At 48.4% G+C, this 26,813-nt stretch overlaps 1 protein-coding gene across 10 annotated transcripts in view; it reads left to right on the forward strand.

Annotated features, from left to right (window-relative positions):
- The first annotated feature begins 173 nt into the window (after positions 1–173).
- The window catches only part of PPIP5K1 (diphosphoinositol pentakisphosphate kinase 1), a 44,986-nt gene continuing 18,346 nt past the window's right edge, over positions 174–26,813 (forward strand). For 2 of the 10 annotated variants that reach the window (XM_032123061.1, XM_032123062.1), the window contains exons 1-25: positions 800–1,810; positions 5,616–5,790; positions 6,293–6,488; positions 6,581–6,671; positions 7,667–7,752; positions 7,986–8,140; positions 9,132–9,233; positions 9,521–9,682; positions 10,725–10,846; positions 11,291–11,392; positions 12,116–12,202; positions 12,636–12,711; positions 13,190–13,299; positions 14,248–14,333; positions 14,740–14,868; positions 16,779–16,900; positions 17,653–17,835; positions 18,711–18,852; positions 19,498–19,721; positions 20,624–20,751; positions 21,236–21,350; positions 22,701–22,808; positions 24,028–24,144; positions 24,423–24,587; positions 25,704–25,794. In XM_032123061.1, coding sequence (XP_031978952.1) covers positions 1,791–1,810; positions 5,616–5,790; positions 6,293–6,488; positions 6,581–6,671; positions 7,667–7,752; positions 7,986–8,140; positions 9,132–9,233; positions 9,521–9,682; positions 10,725–10,846; positions 11,291–11,392; positions 12,116–12,202; positions 12,636–12,711; positions 13,190–13,299; positions 14,248–14,333; positions 14,740–14,868; positions 16,779–16,900; positions 17,653–17,835; positions 18,711–18,852; positions 19,498–19,721; positions 20,624–20,751; positions 21,236–21,350; positions 22,701–22,808; positions 24,028–24,144; positions 24,423–24,587; positions 25,704–25,794 — 3,094 coding nt within the window. In that variant the 5' untranslated portion in view covers positions 800–1,790. Of the gene's footprint in view, positions 276–764; positions 1,811–5,178; positions 5,347–5,615; positions 5,791–6,292; positions 6,489–6,580; positions 6,672–7,666; positions 7,753–7,985; positions 8,141–9,131; positions 9,234–9,520; positions 9,683–10,724; positions 10,847–11,290; positions 11,393–12,115; positions 12,203–12,635; positions 12,712–13,189; positions 13,300–14,247; positions 14,334–14,739; positions 14,869–16,778; positions 16,901–17,652; positions 17,836–18,710; positions 18,853–19,497; positions 19,722–20,623; positions 20,752–21,235; positions 21,351–22,700; positions 22,809–24,027; positions 24,145–24,422; positions 24,588–25,703; positions 25,795–26,813 lie in introns of those variants that run through there. The other 8 variants (XM_032123058.1, XM_032123065.1, XM_032123066.1 and 5 more) reach the window with 8 other exon arrangements.

Genomic DNA, 26,813 nt, shown 5'->3' on the forward strand with positions numbered 1-26,813 from the left:
AGCCCGGTACGGCCGCTACGGCCGCGTGTCCCGCCCGGTGCAGCCGCGCGCTCGCCGTTGCAGCACGGACCCGGCGCGGGGCTCGCGCCCACGTGCGCGCGGCGCGCCCGGCCTTGCAGCAGGTCCCGCCGCCGCCGCCAGGGGCCGCCACGCTGTGCCCGCTCGCGTCCCGGCCGGCCCGCCTGCTCCGCGCCGATTGGCTGCCTGCGGCCGTCAGCAGGCGGTGATTGGCTGGCGGCAGCGCCCGCAGCGCAGGGTGCGCTCGGAGGCCGCAGGTGAGCGGAGGGAAATGGCGGCGCCTGGCGTGGCGCCCCCTGCTGCCGCCGGCGGGGGCAGGGGCGGCCTAGGGGCCGGGGACAGGGCCGGGGCCGGGGCGGGAAGCGAAGCGAAGCGAAAGGCGGGGAGGGGTACGGCCGTGGGTCGCGCCGCTGCTGGGCCCTGAATGTCGGCGGCTGTCGGGGAGCGCCGGGTGGGCGGCAGCGGCGGAGCCACGGGGAGGCGCGGCCCGGTCCCCTGCCGCCCCCGCGGCCCGCCGCCGCCACTCGCCTGTGCCTGCCGGGCCCGGGGTCCGGCCCCCCACGGCGAGGGAGCTCCGCCCGACGCGGGCGCAGCGGCGGGCGCGGCTCCTCCAGGCCGCTCGGGGCCGCCGCGCTCGGCCTGTACGTGCCGGCGTGGTGCTGGTGCCTGCCCGCTCTCGGAGCAGCGGCGGCTCGCCGTATCCGTGGCTGCTTGCGGTCGCGCCGCTCTCCCGACACGGTCCCGGTCCCCGCCCCGGCCCCTGCCCCGCTCTCCGGGGCCGCTCTCTCCCCCGAGCCTGGTGGGCTGGCGTTTGTGAAGCCCTCACGGTGTGCGCGGGGTAGAGCGGCAGCGGCCCCCCCTGCAATAAACCCTCAGTGACAGTGACAGTGACCGTGTCGGGGGAATTCCGCTGCTGAGGAGTTTCACGCTTTACAGACTCAGGAAACGCATTAAATATTTAGTTATGAACAATGTAAGACACGGACGGGTCTCGCCGCTATGCGCGGTACAGCACTGCTCAGTGTGCGGGATAAACCAAGATTCTGCAGCAGATCTTTAGGAGGAGGTGAGCAGGAGCTGTGCAGTGCCCCGCAATACTCAGTGTTCCCCTCTGCTCCGCTCGCCGTGTTTGCAGCTGTTGTATCCGGCCTCACTGAAAGTGCTGCTTGAATAGACTGAACTTGACTTCAGCTTCTTGGCTGTGAACACCTTGAACGCCTGTGTTACCGGAACAGAGGGATTTCTCTGATACACCGTGTTAAAATAGTTTTAATTATTAACCCTAGAATAGGTGTTCTTCCTGTTCTGAAGCAATTGAGTGCCCATGATAAGAGTACAGCTTTCACCATTTTTAAGTATGGAATTAACCTTAATGCAAAAGCCCTTGTGACAGTAACTCTCTGTCTATCACTGGTCATGCAAAGTTGCTTTGCTGCTCAGGGCCTAACCTTTCAGAGTTAGGTTTTTTGGACTGGTTGGTTGGTTGGTTGGTTGTAGGGATGTCAGTAGTTTCAGGTAGATCTACAAAACATTGCCAGCATTAGTGTTTTAAAATGCCAGCTACATGTATTCTTAGAAGTCATGATCCTACATGTACCTGACCTGGCTTGGCTAGGCTGTGAGTCTCTAAGCTGGATCATCCTTGCAGACTTTCTGGCTGCCGGGGTAACCCAAATTCCTGCCACCGGCAATATGATGAGCCACGTTCCTGTCCGTCAGCCTGGCACTACAGAGACTGCACCTGCATCTGCACCTTTTGTTTAAAAACCAAAATGAAACAAAACCCTGACAGGTAAACCCACTCTTTGGTTGGTTAATGCCCACTGAGCACAAACTTAGTACAAGACCTAATCATACCTTCTCTCTTAAATGTCTGGTACCTCAGAAGCAGGGCACAAAGAATCTCTTTACTTTGTGAGCACCCTTATCTGAACAGCACCTGAATGACCTGCTGGGGAACTGGAAAACAATTTACTGTCTTATTTCTTATCACTAATACAGGGCAATCTAGGGAGCTGAATCAGTCCAAGGACATCGGAGGCAAGGTCTATGGCTCCATTTAGGGTTGTGTGTCAGCAGGTTTGGATTGCTGATTGGGTGATGATGGCAACCTTTGGTATGACTGTGCAGCAGATCACAGCTGCCCTTCTTGGAAGTGCAGCAGGGAAGTCTTTAGCTGCAGCGGCTGGCATGTGCTTCCTCCTGTGTCTGTGACAGGACTACCAAGCCTGAATATTCTGACTCAAAGCCAGAATCATCTTTACCTTTTGTGTGCATGTGCTGGAGCTGCATTAATGCTGTCTCCCTTGGATGACACAGTCAGCAGCATAAACTCAACACTGAATTTTCTTGCTGTGATTAGTGAGAGGTGAGGCCCATAGCACTCTCAGCAACTGGGAACTGAGCAAAATCTGTGGCTTCCATGAGCAGTTAGCTCATGTCAACAGGGACAGAACCATCGTCGTGCTGTGGTTGGTGTGAAAAGGTTCGAGCTGTGTTCCGTGCAGGAACCTGTAAGGGTTCCATAATGGCAATTGCCACCCTCCTGGCATATGAGCCCTGTGACAGTTCAGCACTAGAGCTGGCTCAGGTGTGGTGGGTAAACCTCCTGTCACTGTCCTTAGATACCAGAATAGAGCTCCACTTGCCTGTGTCCATTTAAGAGCAACAGTCTGAGTTTTTGATGCCTTAGTTATGCCTGTAGCTGAAAGTTTTGTTTCATTAAGAGCTTGTAGTTGCTTGGTGTAAGTCTACGGTAAGGAATCTGCTTTTAAGAAAAACTAGAAGAAGGTTCTGGTTAATGCTCTCCCCACACCTGAAATCGTGAGGCTTTCCTTGCTGACATCAGAGCCAGAATCATCTTTACCTTTTGTGTGCATGTGCCGGAGCTGCATTAATGCTCTTGTCTCCCTTGGATGACACAGTCAGCAGCATAAACTCAACACTGAATTTATGCCTGATCTGTCAGCGGCTGTCAGCTTCAGTGAGGCTCTGAGTTTTTACCTGATTTGAGTATGGTATCATGGCCTTGAGACAGAGCTATAGAGCAGGGAAGAGAATTTTTCTCTGGGATAGGAGCAGGAATGTAGAGAAGTTGGTGCTTTCTGAGTTCTTAGGGCAAAGGTTTTCCTGCTGCTTGATCTTTTTTTTACAGGAGGGAGGGGAGAGTAAGGGATTGGAGAAAATAACCCTCCTCCTCCTTTTGCATGGTTTGCTTCACTTCATTAAATCATCAGCCATCAAGCTGATAGTGTACCTGCTAAGGGCTCATTCTGCACTGGTGTGCTGAGGCAGAGGACACAGGCATGAAAATGGTTCCTGAGTATCTTGGGAATCCTACTCTTGTCCTCCTCTGGAGGTAGCAGGGCTATGTGGAGTGCACAGTGAATGCCTCTATAGCCTGGTCTGCCAACGCTGTTCCTCCCACTAGCAGCGAGCACTGATGGCGAGTTACAGCTCTGACTGTTGCTGATCGAGACATTTCAGTGCCAGTTGTGTGCTGTGCTTTGAGGATTTTGTGGGAGCAGCAGCACTGGGCTTGGTGCATGGGAGTAAGATGGAGGAGATCATCCTTGGTGTGGTATGTAAGAAGTCCAGGCTTGCTGTGTCCCCTGTGTGGTTTCTGTTGGGTTGGTGTCCGCTCCCCCAGTAGATCCAGCGTGACAGCTGATGGGCTTGTGTACAACCAGTGCCGGGTACTGTGGCTGCGGGTCCTTGTCTGATGCACTTCTGCTCCAGCACTTTCTCTGAACACTTACCTGTTACATTTCCTGCTCTTTCTGGGACCGCGCTGCCTTTCTGCCTGGAGGCCTGCATTATTCTACTCTTATTTCCAAGGGGATTTCACAAGCAGCTGGATTGCTCTGTGTCTTTTGCATTTCCCACCCTGCTCAGATGAATTGAGGCAATCTTCTGTTGTTGTTCCCAGTGAGGGGGTTCTTGAGTGCCCTGATGTCGTGCTGGCAGCAGGCTGATGACTTTGGGGTGTGCCTCCTATTGCTGCTGGAGGACTGGGAACTGACAGCTGTATGTGGCAATGCAGTCTTGTGCTGCGTCCTGGCTGTAAGGGAAGGCATCACTAAAGACGAGGAAATTCAGTAACGCTTAATCTAGGGAATGCTGGAAATCATGTGAGAATGTGAGAAGCAACAGCAGAGAGTGTCTCATGTCCAGTTTTAGGAAGTATTTAATAACATGAGGTGTTCACAATGTCCTCTCCTCAACGTTGCCCTCACTTACACAGGAGGAATGCTTTTGGCCACTTTATAATTAGGAAAAGCACAGTGAAAGACACCTGCTTGACACTTGTGTGGGTGCGGCTTAGGTCAACGGTGAACAGCTGTGTCCTTGGCATGTACAGGTCAGTTGAATGGTGTGTTCAGACTCTGTCCCTTCTGGGGCAGGCAGTGCTGCTCTTGTTGGTGACAGTGGAGGACATGCTCCTTTCCTGGAATTTTTAACTCACAACATACATTCAGCAGCTGGTCAAAGGAAGTGATTGTTCCACTCTACTCTGCACTGGTGCAGCCTCACCTTGAGTTCTGGGGCAGTTTTGGTTACTGCAATATAAAAAAACACATTAAGCATTAGAGAGCTTCCAAAGGAGGGCCATGAGGATGGGAAAGGGTCTGGAGGGGCCTTATGAGGAGTGGCTGAGGGCACTCAGCCTGGAGGAGACTGAGGGGAGACCTCATTGCAATCTTCAACATCCTCCTGAGAGGCAGCCAAGGAGCAGCTCCGATCTCTGCTCTTTGTGACTGGTGGCAGGACCTGAGGAAACAGCTGGTGCTGAGTTGGGGGAGGTTTAAGTTGGGTATCAGGAAAAGGGATTTTTCCCCAGAGGATGGTTGGGCACTGGAACAGGCTCCCCAGGGAAGTGGTCACAGCACTAAGCCTATCTAAGTTCAAAAAGCCTGTGGACAATGCTCTCAGGCACATGGTGGGATTCTTGGGACGTCTGTACAGGGCCAGGAGCTGGACTCAATCTTGATGGATCCCTTCTGTGTTTCTATGCCAGCTTGCAAACCCAGACACTCTGAGCTGCAACCCAAACTGTTGCTGATGCTCCCTGTGTTCTCTTTTCCTGCCAGAGTTTTCACTTGTTTTCCCTCCTCCCTGCAAACTCCTGCACCCCTCAAACTGTTCTCTCTGTTACTGTAGGTCTTCTTGAGCTGAAAGGATGAAAATTTGCAATTGGAAAGTCACTGTCACTGACCTGAGCTTTATCCTGACTTCTGGAGTCCCAGTTGATGTTGTTGGGCATATGAGTCTGCAAGAGTGTCCCCTGTGCCTGTCCATGATTTAGGCAGCAGCTGGACATGCATCACTGTAAGGGTTACACTATTTCAGTGCTGGTGATGACACTGTCCCAGTGCAAGGGGGTTAATTGGAAAATGGAGCTGCTTATCTAAAATGTTCCAGAATTCCAGATCCCCTCCCACCCTGAGAGTGTCTTCCTATTTCCTCCTTTTGTGCTGGGCAGCACCATCCCTCATGCCAGATCAGTCCCTGCCCTCCCCACCATCACTTGTTTCCATCACGCAGCTGGCCCCGGGGATCGCCCTGCATCTGACCCCTTTTGCACACTGTAATTCCAGAGCGGGATGGTTGGCCACCGAAGCTGCAATGTCGTCCCCGACGACCTCCAGTGAGGGAGAGAACTCCACTCCCAGGTTTGTTGTCGGTTCCAGAGATGATGAGACAGAATTTCTGGGATCAAACATGAAGACAGACGAAACCGATTTCTTTGAAGATGATGAAGAGGAGGAGTCGGTAAGGAGGTCCCAGCATTCTGGGCTGAAGCACCTGTGCAGAATCCCTGTGTCTCAGCCAGGTTTTGCATGGTTACTGCTGAGGCTGCAGGTAGTTGGGACTGCAGGGGACACAGCACCTGGCTGTGTGGCACAGCTGTGGGACAAGGCAGTGGCATTTATGATAGGACACATTACGTCATGCTGCTGTGCTCACTGCTTCAGGAAATCCAGCGTTTTTGCTTGCAGACCTGATTTGGGAAAACTAGTGGATTTCTTTGTTCTAGAAACTTAACCTGACACTCCTGTAAACCTTTCTGTTTCACCAGAGAGATTTTTGAGGAAAACTCTGGCACCTGTGAAAAGAGCAAAGGTGTCTCTGCAGAAAGAAAACATTAATTTTTTTCTGTAACCTCCAGAAACAGTATGCAGAAAAAATGATCTCCAGCTCCTGGCTGCTTTTGGCCCCTATTCAGTGTTATATTAAATGCTACTAAAGTGATCTCTGTCTTCCCCTCTGTCAGCCACCAGAACGGCAGATCGTGGTGGGAATCTGTGCCATGACCAAAAAGTCCAAGTCAAAGCCCATGACACAGATTCTGGAACGTCTGTGCAAGTTCGAGTACATCACAGTGGTGATCATGGGGGAAGATGTTATTCTGAATGAACCGGTGGAGAACTGGCCCTCTTGTGACTGCCTGATATCCTTCCACTCCAAAGGTAACGCATCTGTAGCAGGCCTTAGCCTGCTTAAGCTGTGGGCAAGGGAGTTTCCTTTCAGCCTTCCCCTCTGTCCTCACCCTGTATTTCAGGATTCCCCCTGGATAAGGCAGTTGCTTATGCCAAGCTGTGCAAGCCATTTCTGATCAACGACCTTGATATGCAGTATTACATCCAGGACAGGTGGGTGTCTGTGAGCCACTAAAGACCCTTCCCTCTTCCTCTGATTCTTCTCAGCGTGCTGTGCAAACTTCATTTTTCTGGTCACAAACAAGTGAGATGAGGAGGAAGGGGACCTTAGCAGTGGCTTTTTGGGGTTTCCCCAAAGCATGGAGGGGAATGGCTTTGAGGGTAAAACCATTGAGATTATGTAAAACCATGTTTTGTTTTCTGGTGTAAATGTCTTGTAAGGAGTGGCTGGGATGTAGGTAGTGGAAGAGCTCTCACAGAACAAGGCCGCCATGACTAAAGCAAAAAGACTAGTCTCTAAGCAGGAGAGCCAAGTGGTGAGCTGGGGCTCTGGGTCAGAAACTGGGAGCAAGGCTGGGTCAGAATCTGTGGAATGTGTGTTGGTCAGACATGTGAGGTTTCTCAGTCATCTGTTGGTAGAGGCCACCAACAGCCACGTACTTCAGCTCTTACGCCCAGGCTGCTTTGGCTGTGTGTGAGTAGGGCTCCTAACAGATCCTAAACCTCCTGCCCTGTCTTTGGGGTGGTGAGTAGTGTTATGTGGGTGCTGGCAGGGATCCCAAGGTATAAGTAGTGAAAGAACTGGGGTTTGTCCCTTGACACGAAATGAAAAAAGGCTCTGCTGCTTCTGCCTGGCCTGAGCACTGGATAGCTTGGTATGACAGGGCGCTTGACAAGAGGGCAGATCTGGGCAGGTGGTGTGTACTGGGTGTGCTGCTGTGCTCTGGGCACGTGCTAGTAATTGAGTGTCCGTGTTTAGGCCAGGTAGAGATTTACTCTGGGGCTTTTGTGTCCGGAGCAGAACTGAGGCAAATCCCATAGCCTGTAGGACTTGTCCAGAGAGCATATGCTGGGAAGTACCTGCAGTCTGTCTTGATGCTTTTTTGTGTTCATTTGACTCTGTTCTTCATCAGTGGGAGTGAAGTCTTTCCCTTGACGTGTACTGAGGACCTTCTAGACTCTTCTCACACTGCTTCTGTCCTCTATAGGCGTGAAGTGTATCGGATCCTTCAAGAAGAAGGAATAGACCTGCCTCGCTATGCTGTGCTCAATCGAGATCCTGACAGACCAGAAGGTCGGTGTCCAAGCTCTGCTGAAATCCATTTCCTCAGGCTCTGCTATTTAAGATAGTCTGCAGAGAACAGATCCTGGCAGTCACCTCGAAGAGGCCTGACTCATAAGTCTGTTGGGTTTTTTTGTGGGCAAAGGTCCCAAGAGCAAAACCATCTGATGGGCCTGGAAGGGGCTGTGGCTGCACTAGGACTGCCTCACCTTTCCTGATGTGCTGCTGCTGTGCTCTGTCTTCAGAGTGCAACTTGGTGGAAGGAGAGGACCATGTGGAGGTAAACGGAGCTGTTTTCCCAAAGCCATTTGTAGAGAAGCCAGTCAGTGCTGAAGACCACAATGTGTATATTTACTACCCGACGTCAGCAGGTGGGGGCAGCCAGCGGCTCTTCCGTAAGGTGAGGAGGGGTCTCCAGAGCTGGTGTTGGAACCAACAGATCTGAGACCCCTGTGGCTTCAGGAAGGAGTGTTGCAGCAGGTGAAGGGGAAGGGAAGGTTTTGTCTTGGGGAAGTTTAGACCTTCTCAGAACTTTTAGTTCAACCCCATCTACCTGGGAACCACAGGAGGACATATTTCAGTGGTAGTGCTGGCTTCACCTTCCCCATCCTCTTGGTTACCTGTATCCTGTAGTTATGGAGCACTGTGTCCCTTTCTGAATTGCATGCTGCTTTTTCCAGATCATTTCCTGGGTTTATCAAGATGAATTTTTCAAAAAACCTATGTTCCTGTCCTTTAACATCATTCTTGCCCTTCCCATCTTAGAGTAGCCTGCACATGTGATAAAGGCAGTATTTATTCCTAGATTCCACAGGAAATCTGCCCTTATTCACTTCCCCCACTTTGCCAGTGAACAGTTATAGCTGTGATGCATCTTTTTTCCAATCAGTTACACATCTGCCATTAATAATCCTAAAATGATTGTTCCTTTAGGTAAGATACAGGCATGTATCCAAAGCCTTACTAGAAATGAAAACAACATCATCCTCGATGTTGATAAGATCAGTCATGGTCCTAGAAGGAAGTTAAATTGGTTGGATTATCACCTGTCGTAATTAATTTTCATTTGCATATTAGTTAGGCTCCTAACTTTGTAGGTCTCCGTTCACTTTTTTTTGTTCCATATCCTTGAAGTGATTTGAGACAAATTAATGGTCTATAACAACTTTTCTCCTCTTCGAAGCCTGGAAAATTACATACCTGCTGCCTGCATTTTACAGTTTCTTTTGTCCTCCATAAATACGTGTGCAGTAACAGCTGGGGGGCCTAAGATGCCAATCCACTAAGTCTGCTAAATTCTCTACATATGGGATGAAACTTCTGCTTTTCTGCTTCCATCTAAGAAAAGGATCCCCATGCTCTTCCCTGAGGTGTTTATTCTGTGCTCTCAGATTGGCAGCCGGAGCAGTGTGTACTCCCCAGAGAGCAGTGTGAGGAAGACAGGCTCCTACATTTATGAGGAATTCATGCCTACGGATGGTACTGATGTAAAGGTAAGGAGAAGCCTGGAACGGTGCCTTCCTTTGCCAGGCCTGGGGGAGGAGCTGAAGGTTCAGCGGTTCTGCTTAGTCCTACTTAGGGCCTGGAATGTGTGTTTAAGCTTTGTGGTGCTGACTGTGCAGTTTCAGCCCCAAAGCAGGGAGTGGATGCTCTGTAGATCACAGCAGGAGGAATGCGTGAGACCATGTCATCTCCTTTTCTGTGTCTGCAGCAGAAGTACCTTCTGGAAGCTGCAATTAGTCTTGGTGGCTATGTCAGGTGTAACTCACTGTATTTCCAGGTGTACACTGTTGGGCCGGACTATGCCCATGCAGAGGCTCGCAAATCCCCTGCTTTGGATGGGAAAGTGGAACGGGACAGTGAAGGGAAAGAAATTCGTTACCCAGTCATGCTGACTGCCATGGAGAAACTTGTTGCCCGTAAAGTCTGTGTAGCCTTTAAGGTCTGTATTTTCTTCCTGTGCAAGCAGGACTCCACAAATGTCTGATCCATGTCAGGGTTGGTGTTAAAACTTGTCATCCTGGCATGTCTCAGGCGTGGCAATCCTCCATGCCTGATGCCAGTTGTTGGTCCTGCTGGCTGTGGCAGTTTGCTGGGCAGAGGTGACTGGGAAGGCAGGAGGGCCTGCAGCAACTGCCCTCTGTGCTGGCAGGTGCCTGGTGTCCCACATACATCTGAGCATTTAATACTGGGTCCTGAGCCTGCTGCTCTCCATCTGATCTGTGCTTATCCTGTTTTGACTGTTTCCTGTGTTTGTTTATGTGGAAGATTTGGTCTTATTTTCTTGTTTTTCTTTTTGCATTTTGGTACTTGTGTTTGGTTTTTTTGTTTGTTTGGGCTTTCTGTTTGGTTGGTTTTGGTTTGGTTGGTTGGTTGGTTTTAATATGGCTCTGGTGCAAATTGATGTTTTATTTTACAGATGGGTAGAGCGAGTATGAGTCTAGGTATAGTTTCATGGCATGCTCAGCAGTGTCAGTGCAAGAAGCACTGGGCTCCTTGTTCCTGCCCTGCTGCAACTGGCACCCCATGCAGTTGGGCTGATGCAGATTTGATCTCTTTTCTACCTTGTAGCTTTTTCCATTTAGTAATGGGTGTCTTTGCCTGCAGCACTTCTTGTCCGTGCTTGTCAGTCTGGTTTAAAATGATTGGATTTGAAAGGAAGAGCAGGATATCCAGGAGCTGCTCTGTTTTAGGCCTTTAGAGCTCTAGGAAGTTGGGGGTTGGCCCTGATGGCTTCATCTGGGGGCTTGTGGGTATGGCCTTTGGTACAGCAGTGAAAGTGTAAAGGTCTCACTAATGGCATGTGTTCACACTTGTTCAAGGCTTGTGAGGTGGGCATGGAGTGGAGGATGGCTGTAGCATCAGTGGGGCTGAGCTGAGCAGCGTTGGCTGGCTCTGTGTATGCCCTGCTGGCAGGGTGGCTGCTGTCCCCCATGCCTCCTTACTGTGTGTCCAAGTCCCATATCCTCTGCTTCCTCCTGCAGCAAACTGTGTGCGGGTTCGACCTTCTGCGGGCCAACGGCCACTCTTTTGTTTGTGATGTGAATGGCTTCAGCTTTGTGAAGAACTCCATGAAGTATTATGATGACTGTGCCAAAATCCTTGGGTATGAACAATCCAAGTTTTGGTAAGGTGGTAAGATAACTCACGGCAAAGTAAAATGGAATGTGGAGTCCCGGTCAGTATGTCAGAGAAGTCTGCAGGTGGTTCATGGGAGTCATTTGTTCAGCTTAGCTCTTGGAGGTATGGATTATTTTCAACCCCCGGAGCTCCTGCCTGCATTGGCATTAGCTGTCTTTGTCTACAGCTAAATGTATCTTCTAGGACTTTTCATTTCATGCTAAGCCCAGTTGTGGTATTGGTGATGTGAGGGAAACTGGTACCCCTTTGGGGTGCCCTAACTAGCCCACAGTGTGATAGGTGTCTCTGCAATAAAAGTGAGGGGAAATTCTGTGGCTCTCCTCACATCTTTCAGCAGGACTGCTACGGAGGAGGTGGAGAACCAAGGGAATGGATTTTCTTGTGAGTGTTATATTTTGATTTCTTTCAGAAATATAATAATGCGGGAATTGGCTCCCCAGTTTCATATCCCCTGGTCCATCCCAACAGAGGCAGAAGACATCCCCATTGTCCCCACAACTTCAGGCACCATGTGAGTACCTGCTGTCTTCTCTAAAGGATGCCAGTGATGGCTACATGAGGGACAAAGTGTGAGCAACCCTGTCCAAGGGCTTGATACCACAAGCAGCGTGACATCCTCCAGCTGCTGTCCTGCTTGCAACCCTTAAATGTTTGTGGAAATGCTTAGCTATGCACATGGAAGTCCTGACAGGTTGGAGATTAGTTGTAGGTTTGATGAATGCAGATGACCAGTAACTGAAGAAATTACAGAAACTGCTCACATGGCTTTCAGAGGATCCAAATTCTTCGTCAGGACAGGAAACAGATCAGGACAGATGCTGTAGCTGGCTGTTGCATGGAGAAAGTGCTTGTTGAGTTACCAGTGAAATGGGTGGAAACACTTAGCTGAAATATTCATATTACCCATATGCTTGGCAGCCCCGCATTTGATACCTTTGGCCTTGCTAGTTTTCTACCACATAAGGTTAAAAGACCAAAGGCAAAAGTTTCTTTGTGATCTTCAGCATACTTTGTACACTGGTATGAAACCAGACAACTTGGTAGTGTCTGCAGAGCTTTGACTCTCTCTGCAGCTGTGGCACTTGTGCCTGGTTTAGTCTGGGAGAAATTCTACCCCTGCTGAGGAAAGCAGCTGTCAGAAGAATGGAACTGAAGGACCAATGGGAAGCTTCTTCCTGGTGGCAGTTCTGGCGTGTAGGAGCACATTTGTCATCCTTATCTTGTGTTTCCCCAGGATGGAGCTTCGCTGTGTTATTGCAGTCATCCGTCATGGAGATCGCACCCCAAAGCAGAAGATGAAGATGGAAGTGAAACATCCCCGGTAAGAGCCAGGGGAAGAAGGTGCTGTGCTGCTGGGAAGGGACAAGGGCCTTTTCTCTAAACCAGGAGCAGGAGCAGAGGGCTAAGTGCATAGGAGGCAGTACTTTTTCCTGGCCCATCCAAGCAAATGCTTTCTGACTGGTTGAGAGATCCCCCTTTCCCTGCAAGGATCCTGACACCTTCTATGTGAATTCTGGAAGGGAGAGTGAAGGTGTGCTAGGTGCTGAAAAGGGAAGTGCCCCACTAATTGGGAAGCTAGTATCTGCTTCCTGGTTGTATACAGAAAGACACTTGTTTTTTCAGAATCTCTGAAGCACAGGGAGGAGCCAGCAGCCTGCTGGTTCTCCCTGAAGAGCAGAGTCTGAATGCTCATGACCCTCCTTGTATTACTGAAACAGCAGAAAATGGATCAGCATTCTTTGTTGTCTGTTCAGGTTCTTTGAATTATTTGAGAAATATGATGGTTACAAGACAGGGAAGTTGAAGCTGAAGAAACCAGAGCAGCTACAGGTAAGTAAGTACATTCTGGGATTACTGTGTGGGATATGCAGGTAATACAGATCTTGCTGCAAGGCAATTCTTTGGGAGGGTGAAAACCTCCAAAAAAGCAACAGTCTTTGTGCACACTCAGCTGGGTGACAGCAGGAGAGCAGAACAGAAACATCTGCTGGCTGATGCGCACACTGTAGGATGGAGATGACCTGATGCAGCTTGCCCACCAGCTGTGGTTGCCTCTGGTGACAGATGGGTCCATGCTAGGGAGTGGGGAAATTGGAGGTACCTGCTTGATTCTCAACAGGGCTGTAGCACAGCATGGGGATGAAGCAAACTGCGGTGTGAAAGTTTGTCCTGCCTGAGCTGTGTCTTATGAAATGACATGCTTCTGAGGAGTGTCTGCATGGACCTGATGCTGGATGAAGCTGTCCAGGAGGCCTTGCAGGAGTACACTGGTGAGTCTGAGGCAGAATTGCTCTCTGCTTTCCAACAGGAAGTGCTGGACATTGCACGGCAGCTTGTGGTGGAGCTGGGAACCCACAGTGATTGTGAAATCGAGGAGAGGAAATCCAAACTGGAACAGCTGAAGAGTGTCTTGGAGATGTAAGCATTCCTATCTTGGGGCACTGTGGGTTTGCCTCAGAGCATGTGCTGAGGAAACAAGCTGTGCTGCTGGTGTCCTGGCCAGCTGGTGCCTGGAGATTGGGGTCTCCTCTGTCCTCTGTTAGTAACTGTACATGAAAAGCACCATGCTCCTAACCTTTTCTCCTTGACATCAAAACCATGCTGATCCTTGTCCCAAGTGTGTCTGGTGTTTGGCTAAACAACTTGCGACAACGCTGAGCGTTCTTTGCTGCAGGAGAGGAACTGGGGTCCTGGAGGGACCACGTTGATATGAAGCATTTTGATGTATTTGGAACAAAACTTGTTTTAAATAAGGTTGTCCTGGTGCCAAAAGTTTAGCAAAAAGGAGCTTGGCAAACATGAAGAGATGTTTGTGTCCTCTCAGGTTTTTTATAGTCAAAATAAAAATATGGTGGTATTGACATCTTTGAAACAAAACCAGGGTTCCTCTCAGGACTGCAGCTCGCTGTGGCACACACAGCCAGCAGCCATGTTCACGTCGTGTCTCTGGAGCACAGAGGAGGACTTTTTGCTGTGATTCCCTCCTCTGCTATTTCTGCTTATTGGAAACATGGTTATCCTCAAAGCATCTGTCAGAGTGTTTTTTCTGTGATCTCATTCATTCACTTGTTAAAGATGTAGATAGAGTTTAAAGCCCTAGTGAGGAATGACAGCACAGAGTGCTCTTGGTGGAAGAGCAAGGGAATGGATCTTTGAATTTTGTTTGAGGGCACTGTTTGGTTTTTTGTGGGGGTGTATGCTGGGTCACAGGGAGATGACAAAAATAATGTTTCGTGGCTATGGGGGTTGTGGCAGAAAGTCTTTTGCCTGTGCTCTACTTTTGCTGTGTACTGCCTGGGGGCCTCTGGGCAAAGGCTGGGTGGAGTTGGTTTGTTTCAGGGGTTTTTTTTCCCTCCCTTGTTACAGGTATGGACATTTTTCTGGCATTAACCGTAAGGTTCAGTTGACCTATCTGCCTTATGGACATCCAAAAGCTGCAAGTGAAGATGAAGGTAAAGAAACCTGATTTCTACCCTGAACTTTAATCCCAGAGTTCAGGTGTGAGTGCAGCTACCCTACCTGTATAGGCCTCTGGACGTGCAAGCAGAATTGATGACCCATATCTTATATTTGCTCACATCATAGAAGGGTTGGAGTGATGCCAGCACACCCTGGTTGGCCCTACACCCTACAAGGTTGGCCCCTTGCACTTCCAATTTTGTGAATGTCAGCCTATACCTTCAAAAACTAGTGGCTCTGAATTTCCTCCTTGCTGATTTGCTTCCTGAGGATTTTGGGTCAGGCTTGTATTGAGAACACTCTGCAAGGTGCTGATGACAATCTCTTCTTCCACCCCTCCTCTCTCTCTGCAAGCTCAGATATGAGAGCTGATGTAGTGAATACCTGTTTGTCTCCTAGAAGCTCGTCGAGAGTCCTCCCCCTCCCTTCTCCTGGTGCTTAAGTGGGGTGGAGAGCTGACCCCAGCAGGAAGAGTCCAGGCTGAGGAGCTGGGGCGAGCTTTTCGCTGCATGTATCCTGGAGGCCAAGGTGAGTTTGTCCAGGTACCTCCAGTCCTGCCCCATGGCTGCCAGGCTGCCCAGCCCAGCTGAGACTTGCTCAGGCATCTGTGACTGTATACGTCCTCTGGGATTAGTTTTTGTTCTTTTGAGTTGGCATGGTAGGGATAAATAATTCAGGTGAGTTTTGCACCCAAAAATCCCTAAGCTGACCAGAGAGGTCTGCTGCAGTTGTTAAACTTCAGTGTGTCTTGGAGCACAACAGCTTTCTACACATAGTGTGCCAGGATTCAAAAAAAGACAGGTGGTTCTAATAAGATACATTCTGATGCAGCAAATACAAAATTTATGGATGTTTAACAGGGAATTTAGGTCAAATGTAGAGAACAGAGGAGATCTGTCTTGGAACACAGGTGATTCTGTCCTAAGACAGGAGAATAGGAAGGTAACTTCTCTTTTTTTCTCCACCATAATTCTGTGATGCTGAAAAGCATCTCATATGCACACAAATCAGCCGAAAGGGGAAAAAAAAAAGGCTGAGATTGCCTTTGAGTCAGGAGTAATACACTGGATTGATCCAGTGAGCCCAGTATTGGATATGCTTGTCTTTGACTTGTATGTTTAATTAATTCAGTTTAATTAATTACATTTCAAATTAACTAAGCAAATTTAAATTGGATTGGAGAAGATTTCCTTCACCTTTGGTGGAAGAGGATCGAGTCAGGAGACACTTAAGCAAGCTGGACATATGTGAACCCAAGGGCCCTGATGGGCTGCATCCACAGTGCCAGGGGAGCAGGCAGGTGTCCCTGCAAGGCCACTGGAGATTCTCTTTGAAAGGCTCTGGGGATTGGGGGAGGTGCCTGAGGACTGGAGGAGAGGAAGTGTCGCTCCTGGATTCAAAACTGACAAGAAGGAGGGCCCAGGGAACTGCAGCCAGGTCAGCCTCAGAACAGTCCCTGAGACAGTGACGGAGCAGCTAATCCTGGAGAGCATTCCTGGTGCATGAAGGATAGGCAGGTGACTGTGAGTAGTCAGCATGGATTCACAAAGAGAAGTCATACTTAACCAACCTGATAACCTCCTACAGGGAATTGACTGCCGTGCTTAGATGAGAGTCATTCTGAACAACAGCTTTGTAGTCTTCTGCTCTATATGGTCATTCATGGAGAGGGAGAGATCTTGTTTTGCAGGGAAGTGCTGTGTTCCTGGGTAGGGCAGCATTTGATGCCTGTCAGCTTTCCCAAGACATACATCTGACTTCTGGCTGGTGCCTGTCCTTATCTGTCAGGGTGTTTCTGTGAGTTGTGAGCTCAGAGCTGGGAGTACTGTTCCTGTCTTGTCATGCAGTGTGACTGGGTGCTGTGCAGAATTGCCCTGGGATTCCATGTAGCAGCAAATAGTGACCACTGCACTGTCTTTGGCAGTCAGACTCGAGAGCTGCATGAGTTACTTTCCTCCATTACTGATCTGACTCCTGTGATTGACTCAGCCATGAGAAACTGGCAATTTGTGCCCTGAACAGCCCTCCCTGCACTTCTGAGGGCTGCAGGAGCTGCTCTCATGCAGAAAACAAGCAGAATGAAGTGATATTTTTGTGTGTCTTCATTCTGCACAAGGATATTCAGACTAGCAGAACTACTACAGGCTGTTCAGTGGAGTTTGCTGCAGAATTTGGGCAGTGTCAGACTTGACTGGTGAATGCTCACTTTTTTCCTCAAAATGAACTTTCCCAAGTTAGGCAAAGCCTTTGTTGCGTTTCTAGTCCCTGCATATAGCTAGAACTATCTATTTTGGAGCAGCATAAATGCTGCCTATGCAAGTGATTAATTCTCTACATAACTTTGTTACTACAATAAAGTTTGTTTGTCTAAACCCGTATATTGAGCTGATAATTTTTCAGGTGTGAGAATATGAATGTTGAGTTGTCCTCTGTTCCAGGTGATTATGCTGGTTTCCCTGGCTGTGGCTTGCTCAGGCTGCACAGCACTTATCGCCATGATCTCAAGATCTACGCCTCAGATGAGGGGAGAGTTCAGATGACAGCAGCAGCTTTTGCAAAGGTCCTTTTTCTCTTTTGGTCATCCGTTTGTTCTGCTGCATTAGTCTTAAAATATGCCAGTTCTAAAGGAAAACCTCTGGTGATGAGGAAGGAGTTTTCCTAGGATCTTCCCCCTCTCTGTTGGATGAACTGGGGTACACTGTGCTAATAGCAGGTGTATGGTGAAGTACTGAACATCTGGTGTATCTGCACACATCTGTCACCTTTAGTGTCCTGTCCAGGACAGTACTCTGACTGGAGAAGGTGCTTGATGTTAGAGCACACCAAATGTGCTGCTAAGTATTAATTGCCTATAGAATGAATGTTTCTGGGATGGCTGCCCAGCTAGAGGGGTTATTCCTTGCCTGCTGGATTTAAAAGGGGAGTGAAATGTGGTGCATTTGGTGCAGTGTGGAGTGGGGACTGGGGAGAAGACAGGTTCATTTGCAGCTAAAGCCAAGGGGAATCCTGTGGTGGCCTTAGCTGGTCTTTGGAGTCTTCTCTGTATCAACATTTTCAAGCAAACTGAGTTGCCTGCTCAACAGTTGCCTGGACAAATCTGGGGCTGCTGCAGGCAGACCTGTGCTTTGCTTGAATAGCTCTAGAAGCATGCTGGAGTCATCTCTGACTGGAGGGGATGTTGCTATAAAACTGCCCTTCAAGGACAGTTGAGATTTCACTTAAATTGGCTGAGTTCTGGCCATGAAACTACCAAAATTTTTGTTGCTTGGCTTGCACAGACTTGAAATCTTGCCTTCTGTGGTGTGGCTTTAGGGTCTGCTGGCCCTGGAAGGAGAGCTGACCCCCATCCTGGTGCAGATGGTGAAAAGTGCCAACATGAATGGTCTGCTGGACAGTGACAGTGATTCCCTTAGCAGCTGTCAGCACAGAGTGAAGGCGCGACTGCATGAAATCATGCAGAAGGATGCTGAGTTCTGTGAAGAGGATTATGAAAAGGTAAAACACCAGTGGAGCTTCATTGCTCCCTGTATCTGGATGGAGAATAGCATTGCTACAGTGGTTTGATGTGAAGTGTGTGGTATGTGAACAGTTGTTTGGTTACTTTGAGATCAGTTCTGTCCAAAATGACAGGATATGTATGGAAGTGTGCAGGTTAATAGCCCTTGCCCTTCTTCGAGTGGCAGTCCTCAGTGTTGCTCTGCTGTCCTCTTCAAGACATGGTGCCTTCCTCTCCCTTCAGAATTCCCAGTGCATTTTGTTCTTGTGAATACACTAAAAGAGCTCCTGCATGCTGCTCAGATCAATCCCAGCTGCTGTGGGCAGGGAGTCTGCCTCACTGGATTCTAAATCTGTGCTCTGTGTGCACGTGAACAGACCTTTTGGTTACAAATCCTTGTGTGTCCTGTCGGGGTCTGATAGCTGCAGAGTAGAGAGCATGGGCTGCATCCAGCACAGCAACCATTGAAAGCACTACTGCTGCTTCTGCAGCAAGTCCCCAAAACAGGGCTTTTCCCAGGCTCTGAAATGTGATTACTGGATTGAAATCCTTTAAGGAACATATTTATCATCTCAAAGAACTTCTTAAAATGAAGCCCTTCTACTCAAACACAGAAGCAAAATGAGACAGGAATGGATATTGTAGGTGGAGGGAGGTCTGATCTGATAGGAGCAGTTGTTTGCTCCCTCTGAGTTTGATCCTGAGGAAGTTTTTAAGACATGCCTGACTACTCCTAGGAATAGGCCAGCTTATTGTGCTCAGCTGGGAGCACAGCTTTTGTCCCGAGTCAGAAAGAAGTACAGCTGCAAAAGGCAGACATTTTGCGTTCCCAGTTTGTGAAGACTAACTAATCTCTGCTGGGATCTTCTTTCAGCTAGCACCTACAGGCAGTGCTTCTCTGCTCAACTCCATGACCTTTATCCAGAACCCAGTTGAGGTCTGTAACCAGGTGTTCACCCTGATTGAGAATCTCACCTCCCAGATACGAAAACGTCTGGAAGATCCAAAATCTGCAGGTGAGCAACAGAGCTGAAAACGGTCTGGAAGAGATTAATTTAATGTTACATCTCCAGAGCTCCCAAACACCACTAGGGCTTATGTTTGTCTGCAGCAAAGAAATTGTAAAGTGTAATTTTGTATGTGCTACTGATGTGGAAGGCTCTACTTTCAACTACTGTTAAAGAGAGCTGTAATATAAAGGAAATTATACGTGCATCTTGGTTTAGAGTAAATGTAAACAGCAGCAGTATAGCCTGGAGGGGTATGCCTGTAGTTTTTGAGGCCTTTTCTGGAGACTGTAAGCAGCAAGTTTTTCAGTCACAATTTGCTCATCTCGACTTTCCTAATAACAGTGCAGAGGTTTTACAAAGGCATCTTGGGAACCCGCCATGGGATTTATGGCAGACCTAAGCAAGCAGGCAAACGGTTTCACTTTTCTCAAGCATTTCAGAAGTAGCCTGTTGCTGCAGGTTAAAACTCCTGCAACAGGTCCACTGGCTTTTCCGGACTAGGATTCCTGTGGGTGACACAAGAATTGGAGCCCTTTCGTGCTGGGAGAAGTCAGTCGTAGCTGTCACTTGAAATCTCTGCAGCAATAACCAGGGTTCTGTGATTCTGTGGTTCTAGAATGTGAATGTGGTTTGGTGTTCTCTGCTGTTTAGACCTGCAGCTGTACCACAGTGAGACTCTGGAACTGATGCTGCAACGCTGGAGTAAGCTGGAGCGAGATTTCCGCATGAAGAATGGGCGCTACGACATCAGCAAGATCCCTGACATATATGACTGCATCAAATACGATGTACAGCACAACTGTGCACTGAAACTGGAAGGCACAACTGAACTCTTCAAGCTCTCCAAAGCCCTGGCAGATGTGATCATACCCCAGGTATAGCCTGTATGACAGTGCCTGCAGCACCAATTTCTGACCCTTTGCCTTTGTGTTTTGTCTCGATTCTCTCGCACATTAACTCCCAAGGCAGCATATCACAGTAGGTGTTTCTCAGATCTGTCTTAGTGTTTGTATAAGGCCAAAACCATTTATGACTTAAAATGTGGCAGGGCCGGGCTCCTTGTTGAGGATTCTGGCAGGGTCAGCGTAATAAGCAGCTGATGCAGCAGCTTTTCCATGTTCATTGTAGTGCATCACAGCACAGCTCCAAGCTGCATGTGTGTGCTACAGCAACGTTCTATCCTCCTCTACATGGAGTGTTGTGAAAGTGAAGGGGGATTTCTGTGTTAAAGTTCTGACAAGTTTGTTATTGTTGTCAAACTAGCACTTGTTCAGTTTGCAGTGTTGAGTTGCTTCTGGCAAAGTTTCATTTATATGGGATGAGCTTCTACCAGCAAGGTCAGCTGCCCCTGTAGAGCAGAAGTGGTCTAAACTTTTTCAGTGTTGCTGGTGAGATGCAGTCTGGCTGTTTTCAGCATAGCACTTCAGTTTTTGTCTTTGCCAATAGCAGTTGTTGCTTTAATGGTCGTGCTAGGTCAGGGTATAAGTTTGCATGTCATGAGATCGGAGATTCATTCGTGGTACTTGCACCTCTCAGCTGTTGGAAGGATACTGACAGTCACGTCCAGACATAACTGAGGTTCTTGGAAGAGTCTCAGTCCTCTGTTACCCTCTGCAATACGTGGGAAAAAAAAGTGGAAAGTGTTGAGTGACGTTTCCCTTCCTGTCCTTGCTTAACCAGTGGTGCTGCAGACTGGGCTGTTGAAGTCAAGTGGCCTTTCATGTGAGGATGTGGCAAAGAGCCAGGGCTCAGGGTATCTGTTGTTTTGTTCTTGCAGGAATATGGGATTAATAAGGAGGAGAAACTGGAGATTGCTATTGGCTTTTGTCTTCCTCTCATTAAAAAGATCCAGCTGGACCTACAGAGAACTCATGAAGATGAGTCTGTCAACAAACTACATCCGTTGTAAGGCTTTGTGCTGCATGCTGCTGGCAGTGGGGAGGGCAGCTATGGAGCAGTGGGTGGTTCCCATGCCAGAAGAGTGTACTGTTGTGAAAGGAGGTACTGAGCATACACTGAAGGACCCTCCAGGAGGAAGGCGTGTTGGTGCTCGTAGAACTAGAAAGCAAATGGAGAAGGCACATTGAGATTGCTGACCAGAAGCACAGGGCCACAAAGACTTGTACCTGTCGTAGTGAGTGGTGGTGCCTCATCCCTTTCCCTGCACAGGGCCAGTGTAGAGTGATGAGCCACCTACTATGTGTCTCTATTAGGATTCCACGAAATTTGTTGTTCCTGTGCCGAGTGCTCTCATTGTTTGTTCTGTCCTGCTGCCTTTGGCATTTCCCAGTGTGGGGTTATGTCATTCCAGTAAGTGTACGGAGATACTAATGTGTGATAGATGGCAATCCATTGGCAGACAAGTAACCGTGGGCTGATTTTGGTTTAGGTACTCAAGAGGAGTTCTGTCACCGGGTCGCCATGTTCGAACGCGGCTGTACTTCACCAGTGAGAGCCATGTGCACTCCCTGCTCAGTATCTTCCGCTATGGGGGGTTACTGGATGTAAGTGTCCCAGCAATGCTCACAGAGTAAGCCTCCCTACGTTTTTCCAGTAGTCTTTTCCAAGGTGGACAGTGTATGTTTGTAGGTTGCCCCTTGAGCCAGCTCTCCCACTAATGCTGTGCATCAGTGGTCTCTGGCCAGCTCCATCTCTGCTGTGTTTTCATGCTGCAGCTTCCTGCCTTGCTTGCACAGAGACATGTTTTCTCCAAGATCTGCCCTGCTAGTTTCAGGTGAGCAGACCACATACCTGTCTAGGAGAATAGCAGTATGAGGCAATGGGGATGAGTGAATTTCTTACTTCCTGCTTCCTCCAGCCATTTATTTAAAGAGCTTGGTCCTGTATTTATAGTCCTTACATTAATTCTAAGTCAATAAAATCAGTTCTCTTACAGAGGAAGTGACTTGAGGTTGCAAATGCACAGGACATGCTCTCTACCAGAGAGGCAGATGACACATTTTTAGGGGATTAATTAATCCAACTCACCCTTCACTTGCTCTCTCTTCACCTGCTTCCTGAATGAATTGGCATGCAGACCCTGAGAAAAGCCCTGCTTTACTCTTCTCAAGAGGCTCTCTGATTTATCTTCCCATTTTTAAGCATGGTCTAAAATGCCTTGAGAGTTTGGGCTTGCTTACCAGGCATGATTTCTGGTGTCTGTGGCAGCTTAGCCTATCTACAGACAGTGATCAGAAAACTACCTCTAAATCACTCACTGAATAAGATGCTCCCTTATTCCCTGACTTAAGTGCCCAAGGATGCCATGTTACCAGCACAGGGATATTGGGCTCCATCTGGGTTCTTTGTAATGGAGGGCTCTGTTCATGTCCCTCAATGTGGTGATACACTCCATGGCATCATGAGTGGCACTTCAGGTGTGACCATTTCCTGGCAGTGCTGGGAGGCAGTGAAGGGTGGGCTGCCCTGCTGTGCAGAGCCCCAGGGTTCAGTGTGTCTCCAGATTTTTCATTCAGCATCAGGTAAAAGCATTTCACTTGGTCCCTTATTTAGCACAGGTTCATCCCTTGTGCTCCATTCTGTAGTTTGAGAATGGCTGTGTTTGGGAACCTGCTGTGGGCTCTGCTTGTCTCCAGTCAGCATGGCACAGCAGCTTGCAGCTCAGATCTGCACATGGGTGGGTGGGCAGCTGTAGCATCCCTCTGTGCAGCTACTCCTCACTGCAGGCACCCCACCACATTGCTAGGTCATTTCTTCATGCAAGTTAAGCAAGGTGTTTTTGTCCTGACAATGTTACCTTGTGGAGAGAGGAACTCTCTCAGTCCCATTTCACTGAATGCTGCAAAGTGTCTGCTGTTGCTTATCCCATGCGACTGTTTATGTGTATATATCAGGAAAACAAAGACCAGCAGTGGAAGAGAGCCATGGACTATTTGAGTGCTATCTCAGAGCTGAACTACATGACCCAGATTGTTATCATGCTCTACGAGGACAACAACAAGGTGAGGGATAGAGCAGTAGGATACCATGCTTCCTGCCCTGTTGCAAGGCACAGTCCTCAGGGATGAGTTCAGTTGGAAGTCTGTAACCTGAGCTCTCACTGCTTGTGAACAAAGACATTCGGATCATTAACACAAATGCTAATTTTTGGTTTATGTGGGAGGCAGTGACCCAGTTAATGCTTGTTACCTGAGCAGTAATACCAAACTTACGTAATTAATACTGACTATTTTAAAGCATTTCCTAGTGCAAAATTATTTGCTGTTTTTAAGTATTAATTGCAAGTGAACAGTAGGAAAAAAATAAATAAAGCTGAGTGATATTTGGCTGTATTTTTGAAATATATCTAGAAAATATCCAGAAATTCCACATCCATAAACTATTTTTTATTCTGAAAGTGTGCTGATATAGTTATAGAAGTGTATACTGGTATCTTCAGGAAGTAAAGGGTTAGGGTTAGGGTTAACAGCTGGAATGTGGGAGCTGAGGGTGATGACTGTAAGTCGGCTTGGCACCAAACTGCATGTCCTGATCATCAGACCTTGTGACTTGGGTCTGTGCTGCAGGAGGTTGTAGTGGTGAGGGGAGCAGCCCCTTACCCCACACCTTATAGAGTTAGAGCCTTGTATTCACAGAGTTGGTGTGAGCTTCTAATGGCAGGAGTGATGTTTGTCAAAAAACATCTGACTAGAACTCTCATGAGTGGTGTGGATGTGTCAGTCAGTCAAGATGGTTTTATATGGATGTATATAATTAGTGCCAGATACTGTAAAAGCTCTGGCTTCCTTAAAAAAAGCTTAATGAAAAATTACTACTAGAGACAGTTACTTAAATCTTGGAATAGCCTGACTGAAGGTCCAGGAGGGACCCAGTCTTCTCCTGTCCTGGCATATGCTGGGTTTGCAGCAAGAGTGGGTGAGAAGGGGCTGGGGTTTAGGGGTGTGTGTGTATATATATATACACATAGAACCTGATTCTGTAATACTCTTCTGTGGCTGTTGTCCCAAAATAACAACAGTCAGAATGCCTCAGCTGTGTGCTGATCAGGGCTGTCCTTTTGGATGGGACAAACCTGGAGCCATTCTGTTCATGCTTGTTGCTCCTGCTTTCCCTCCGAAGAATGTGCCTGGGATGCGTGCCTTGGCCTATGCTGGTGGGGTGGGACCTTGGCCTATGCTGGTGTTTGGTTCTGTACCTATTGCCTGTGACATGTGTTCACAGGACCCCTCCTCAGAGGAGCGCTTCCACGTGGAGCTGCATTTCAGCCCTGGTGTCAAAGGCTGCGAGGAGGACAGGAACATACCCACGGGGTTTGGCTTTCGGCCGGCCTCAGCAGAGGTAAGCAGACACCGGTACAGGAGCTACCAGCCCCAGGGGACACTTGGGCACTGTCCTGCGCTGTCTGGCCCTGCTGCAGAAGCTTCCTCGCTGGTGGTGCCTGCAGGGAGCTGGCAGGTTGTGTCCTTGTCCCATCTGGGTTCATCAGGGTGGCTGCTGGGACTGTGGGTGCCTCCTGAGCTTGGCAGAGCAGGAGATCTGAGCCTGGAGCTGATGTGGGGTAGCATGGGCAAAGGCCATGTGCCTGTAGACATGAGTGAAGTGTTTCCTTACGGCAGAACGAGGACAAGAAGGCAGACCAAGGCAGCCTAGAGGACCTCTCGAATGAGAAGGGCAGCGATGAGCCAGACCGTGCTCGGCAGAAGTCCCCACAGCCCTCTGAGCCGGTCAGCATTCAGCGAAGGTCACCACTGATCAGGAACCGGAAGACGGGATCCATGGAGGTAACCATGCTATTGGTGCCCTTCCTTGTTCTTGCAAAGGTCTTTTGCTTGGTTTTGGTTTCCTGGCATTTCTTTTAACGTGCCAGAGTCTGAGTTGATTCTGGGGAAGGATCTGCAGAAGGTAAAGAGGATGTTGTGGAAGGCAGACCTCCGAAACTCTTCCTCGTTGAGGAAGGACAGGAACACAGGCCAGAGGAACTGATGAGGAAGAGCAAGTAATGAAATGCTTGAGGAACACAAGCATTATTTGGATTACGTGCTCTGTAGAGGTACTGGTGTTGCCAGCTATGAGATTACATGCAACCTCACCACCTAGCTATGGTGTCATCTTTGCCTTCTGTTAGGCTCCAGCCTTTCCCTTTCATAAAGGCAGCTCCATGTTTCTCATTCCTCCATCCCATCTAAGATCTCATGCTGATTGGGGGTCCCTGCTAACTGATGGATTCATCCAGGATGTTTAAACTGTCAGGGTTTAGAACTGTCCCATTCACTGATCTGGTGAAGTAACAAAATTGATTTTACTGTTCTAACCTCTTTCCTTCCAGGCTGTTCTGTGTCACAAGGCCAGTGTCACAGTCAGCAGGTGACTGTTACCTTTAAAGTACTCTGGAATTGTCCCTCCTTTCAGAGGGATTTCACAGGCATTTTTGCCATCAGTTTTTTGAACCAGAAAACAGCAGAGTTAAGGTTTGAGGTATTTGTTAGCTGTCTTCCATTGCTGTGTGTTACTCACAAGGTCACCTTTGCATGCAGCACTCGGAGGCTCCTTGTGATAGGCACATACTGAGTTAAAGGGGATATGATTTCCTGCTTCTAAAGAAGGAAGTCTGTGTCCCAGTGATCTCAGCAAGAGTCTTGGGAGACAAGATGCTCATTACATGAGTCCCGTCACACTTTTCAAATTTCCACTGTTCCACAATCCATGAAAATATTGAAATTAAAATTGAGCATTCACTGTCACAGTCTTAGCATATGACTACCTTTGTGCATCTTGGAAACGGTGATTTTAAGGAAGAGATGTACCTTTCTTTACCTTCAATTGATGTATAAAGGCTTTTGAGAGCAGTGGGTGTCTTGAAGCATGCTGCTGATTAATTACACTGTCTGTCTTTGCAGGTGCTGTCTGAATCTTCTTCTAAATCAGGAGGTTATCGCCTCTTCAGCACTTATTCCAGGCAGTCTTCTGAGATGAAGCAAAGTGGATTAGGTACTGTACCTGACCTGTAACCAGCCTACTCACTTGTACCTCTCTATTTCCATGGGCATCTGTCTGTGTCTCCACGTGCAGATCTGGCTTGGGTTCCTTGTATGTCTCTATGTGTTTTGTGTCTTCTCTCAGTGTTACTGTTGAGACCACTGTAGACACTGTCTCAGTCGGTACCTCTTGTGAACGAACTTCTCCTTCAGCTGCTAGCAACAGAAGATGCACTTTTCATTCTTTCTAGTACAGGAGCAACAGGGCAAACTGCCTACCTGCAGGCTGGCCTTCTGCTTCTCTGTTGCTCTCACTTGTTACACCATTTCTGAACTTAGTAGAAAGAGAAGATTTTAGGTGAGAACTAGTGTGCTTTCTGTTCTGCAAAACAACAATTTATATGCAAAGCTGTTCTTCATGTGAGACTACTCTGTTTCTACCTTTGCTTCATAAAGATCTGTTGTATGGAACGAATGTGTTACATACGGAGTGTTTGATAGCTCTCTAATTGAGCTGAAGTCTCTGGTCAGCCATTCTTCTTATGGTAGCCAGTGGAAGACAATATTCAGGGCACTTGATATTCTCTGTCCTTGATTGTTCCATTCCACATTATCCTAACCTAAACTATGTCTGAACAGTTGAAATTCTTCCTGAAATATTTTTGCTAAAGCAAGATCTATTTTGAAACTGGAAAAGCTGTCTTTGCTGTCACAAGGTTAAGAGATGGCTGTGCAACCTGTGTCTTGCAGAGAGGAGGTGATAATGCCCAAGTCATGCCCGCTTTCTTTTTCTTTAAAACCATCTTAGCATTGTGGCATGGCTGCAGACTTGCAGCAGTTCTGACTCATCACTCTGCTCTATATGGACAACCTGCAGCCAAGAGACTTCTGAAAGGCCTGATCATTTGTTTGCCACTTTTGAATGAGCGGCTTCTTTGGAACCTAATTCTTACAAAGGAAAGGGAATTTTCTTCTGAGTGGTTTGAAAGTATCCTTGGAGTCTGCCAGCTATGCTTCCAGCCAGCTGGAAAA

This window comes from Corvus moneduloides, chromosome 13 (assembly GCF_009650955.1).
Source record: "Corvus moneduloides isolate bCorMon1 chromosome 13, bCorMon1.pri, whole genome shotgun sequence".
NCBI classification, from domain to species: Eukaryota; Metazoa; Chordata; class Aves; order Passeriformes; family Corvidae; genus Corvus; species Corvus moneduloides.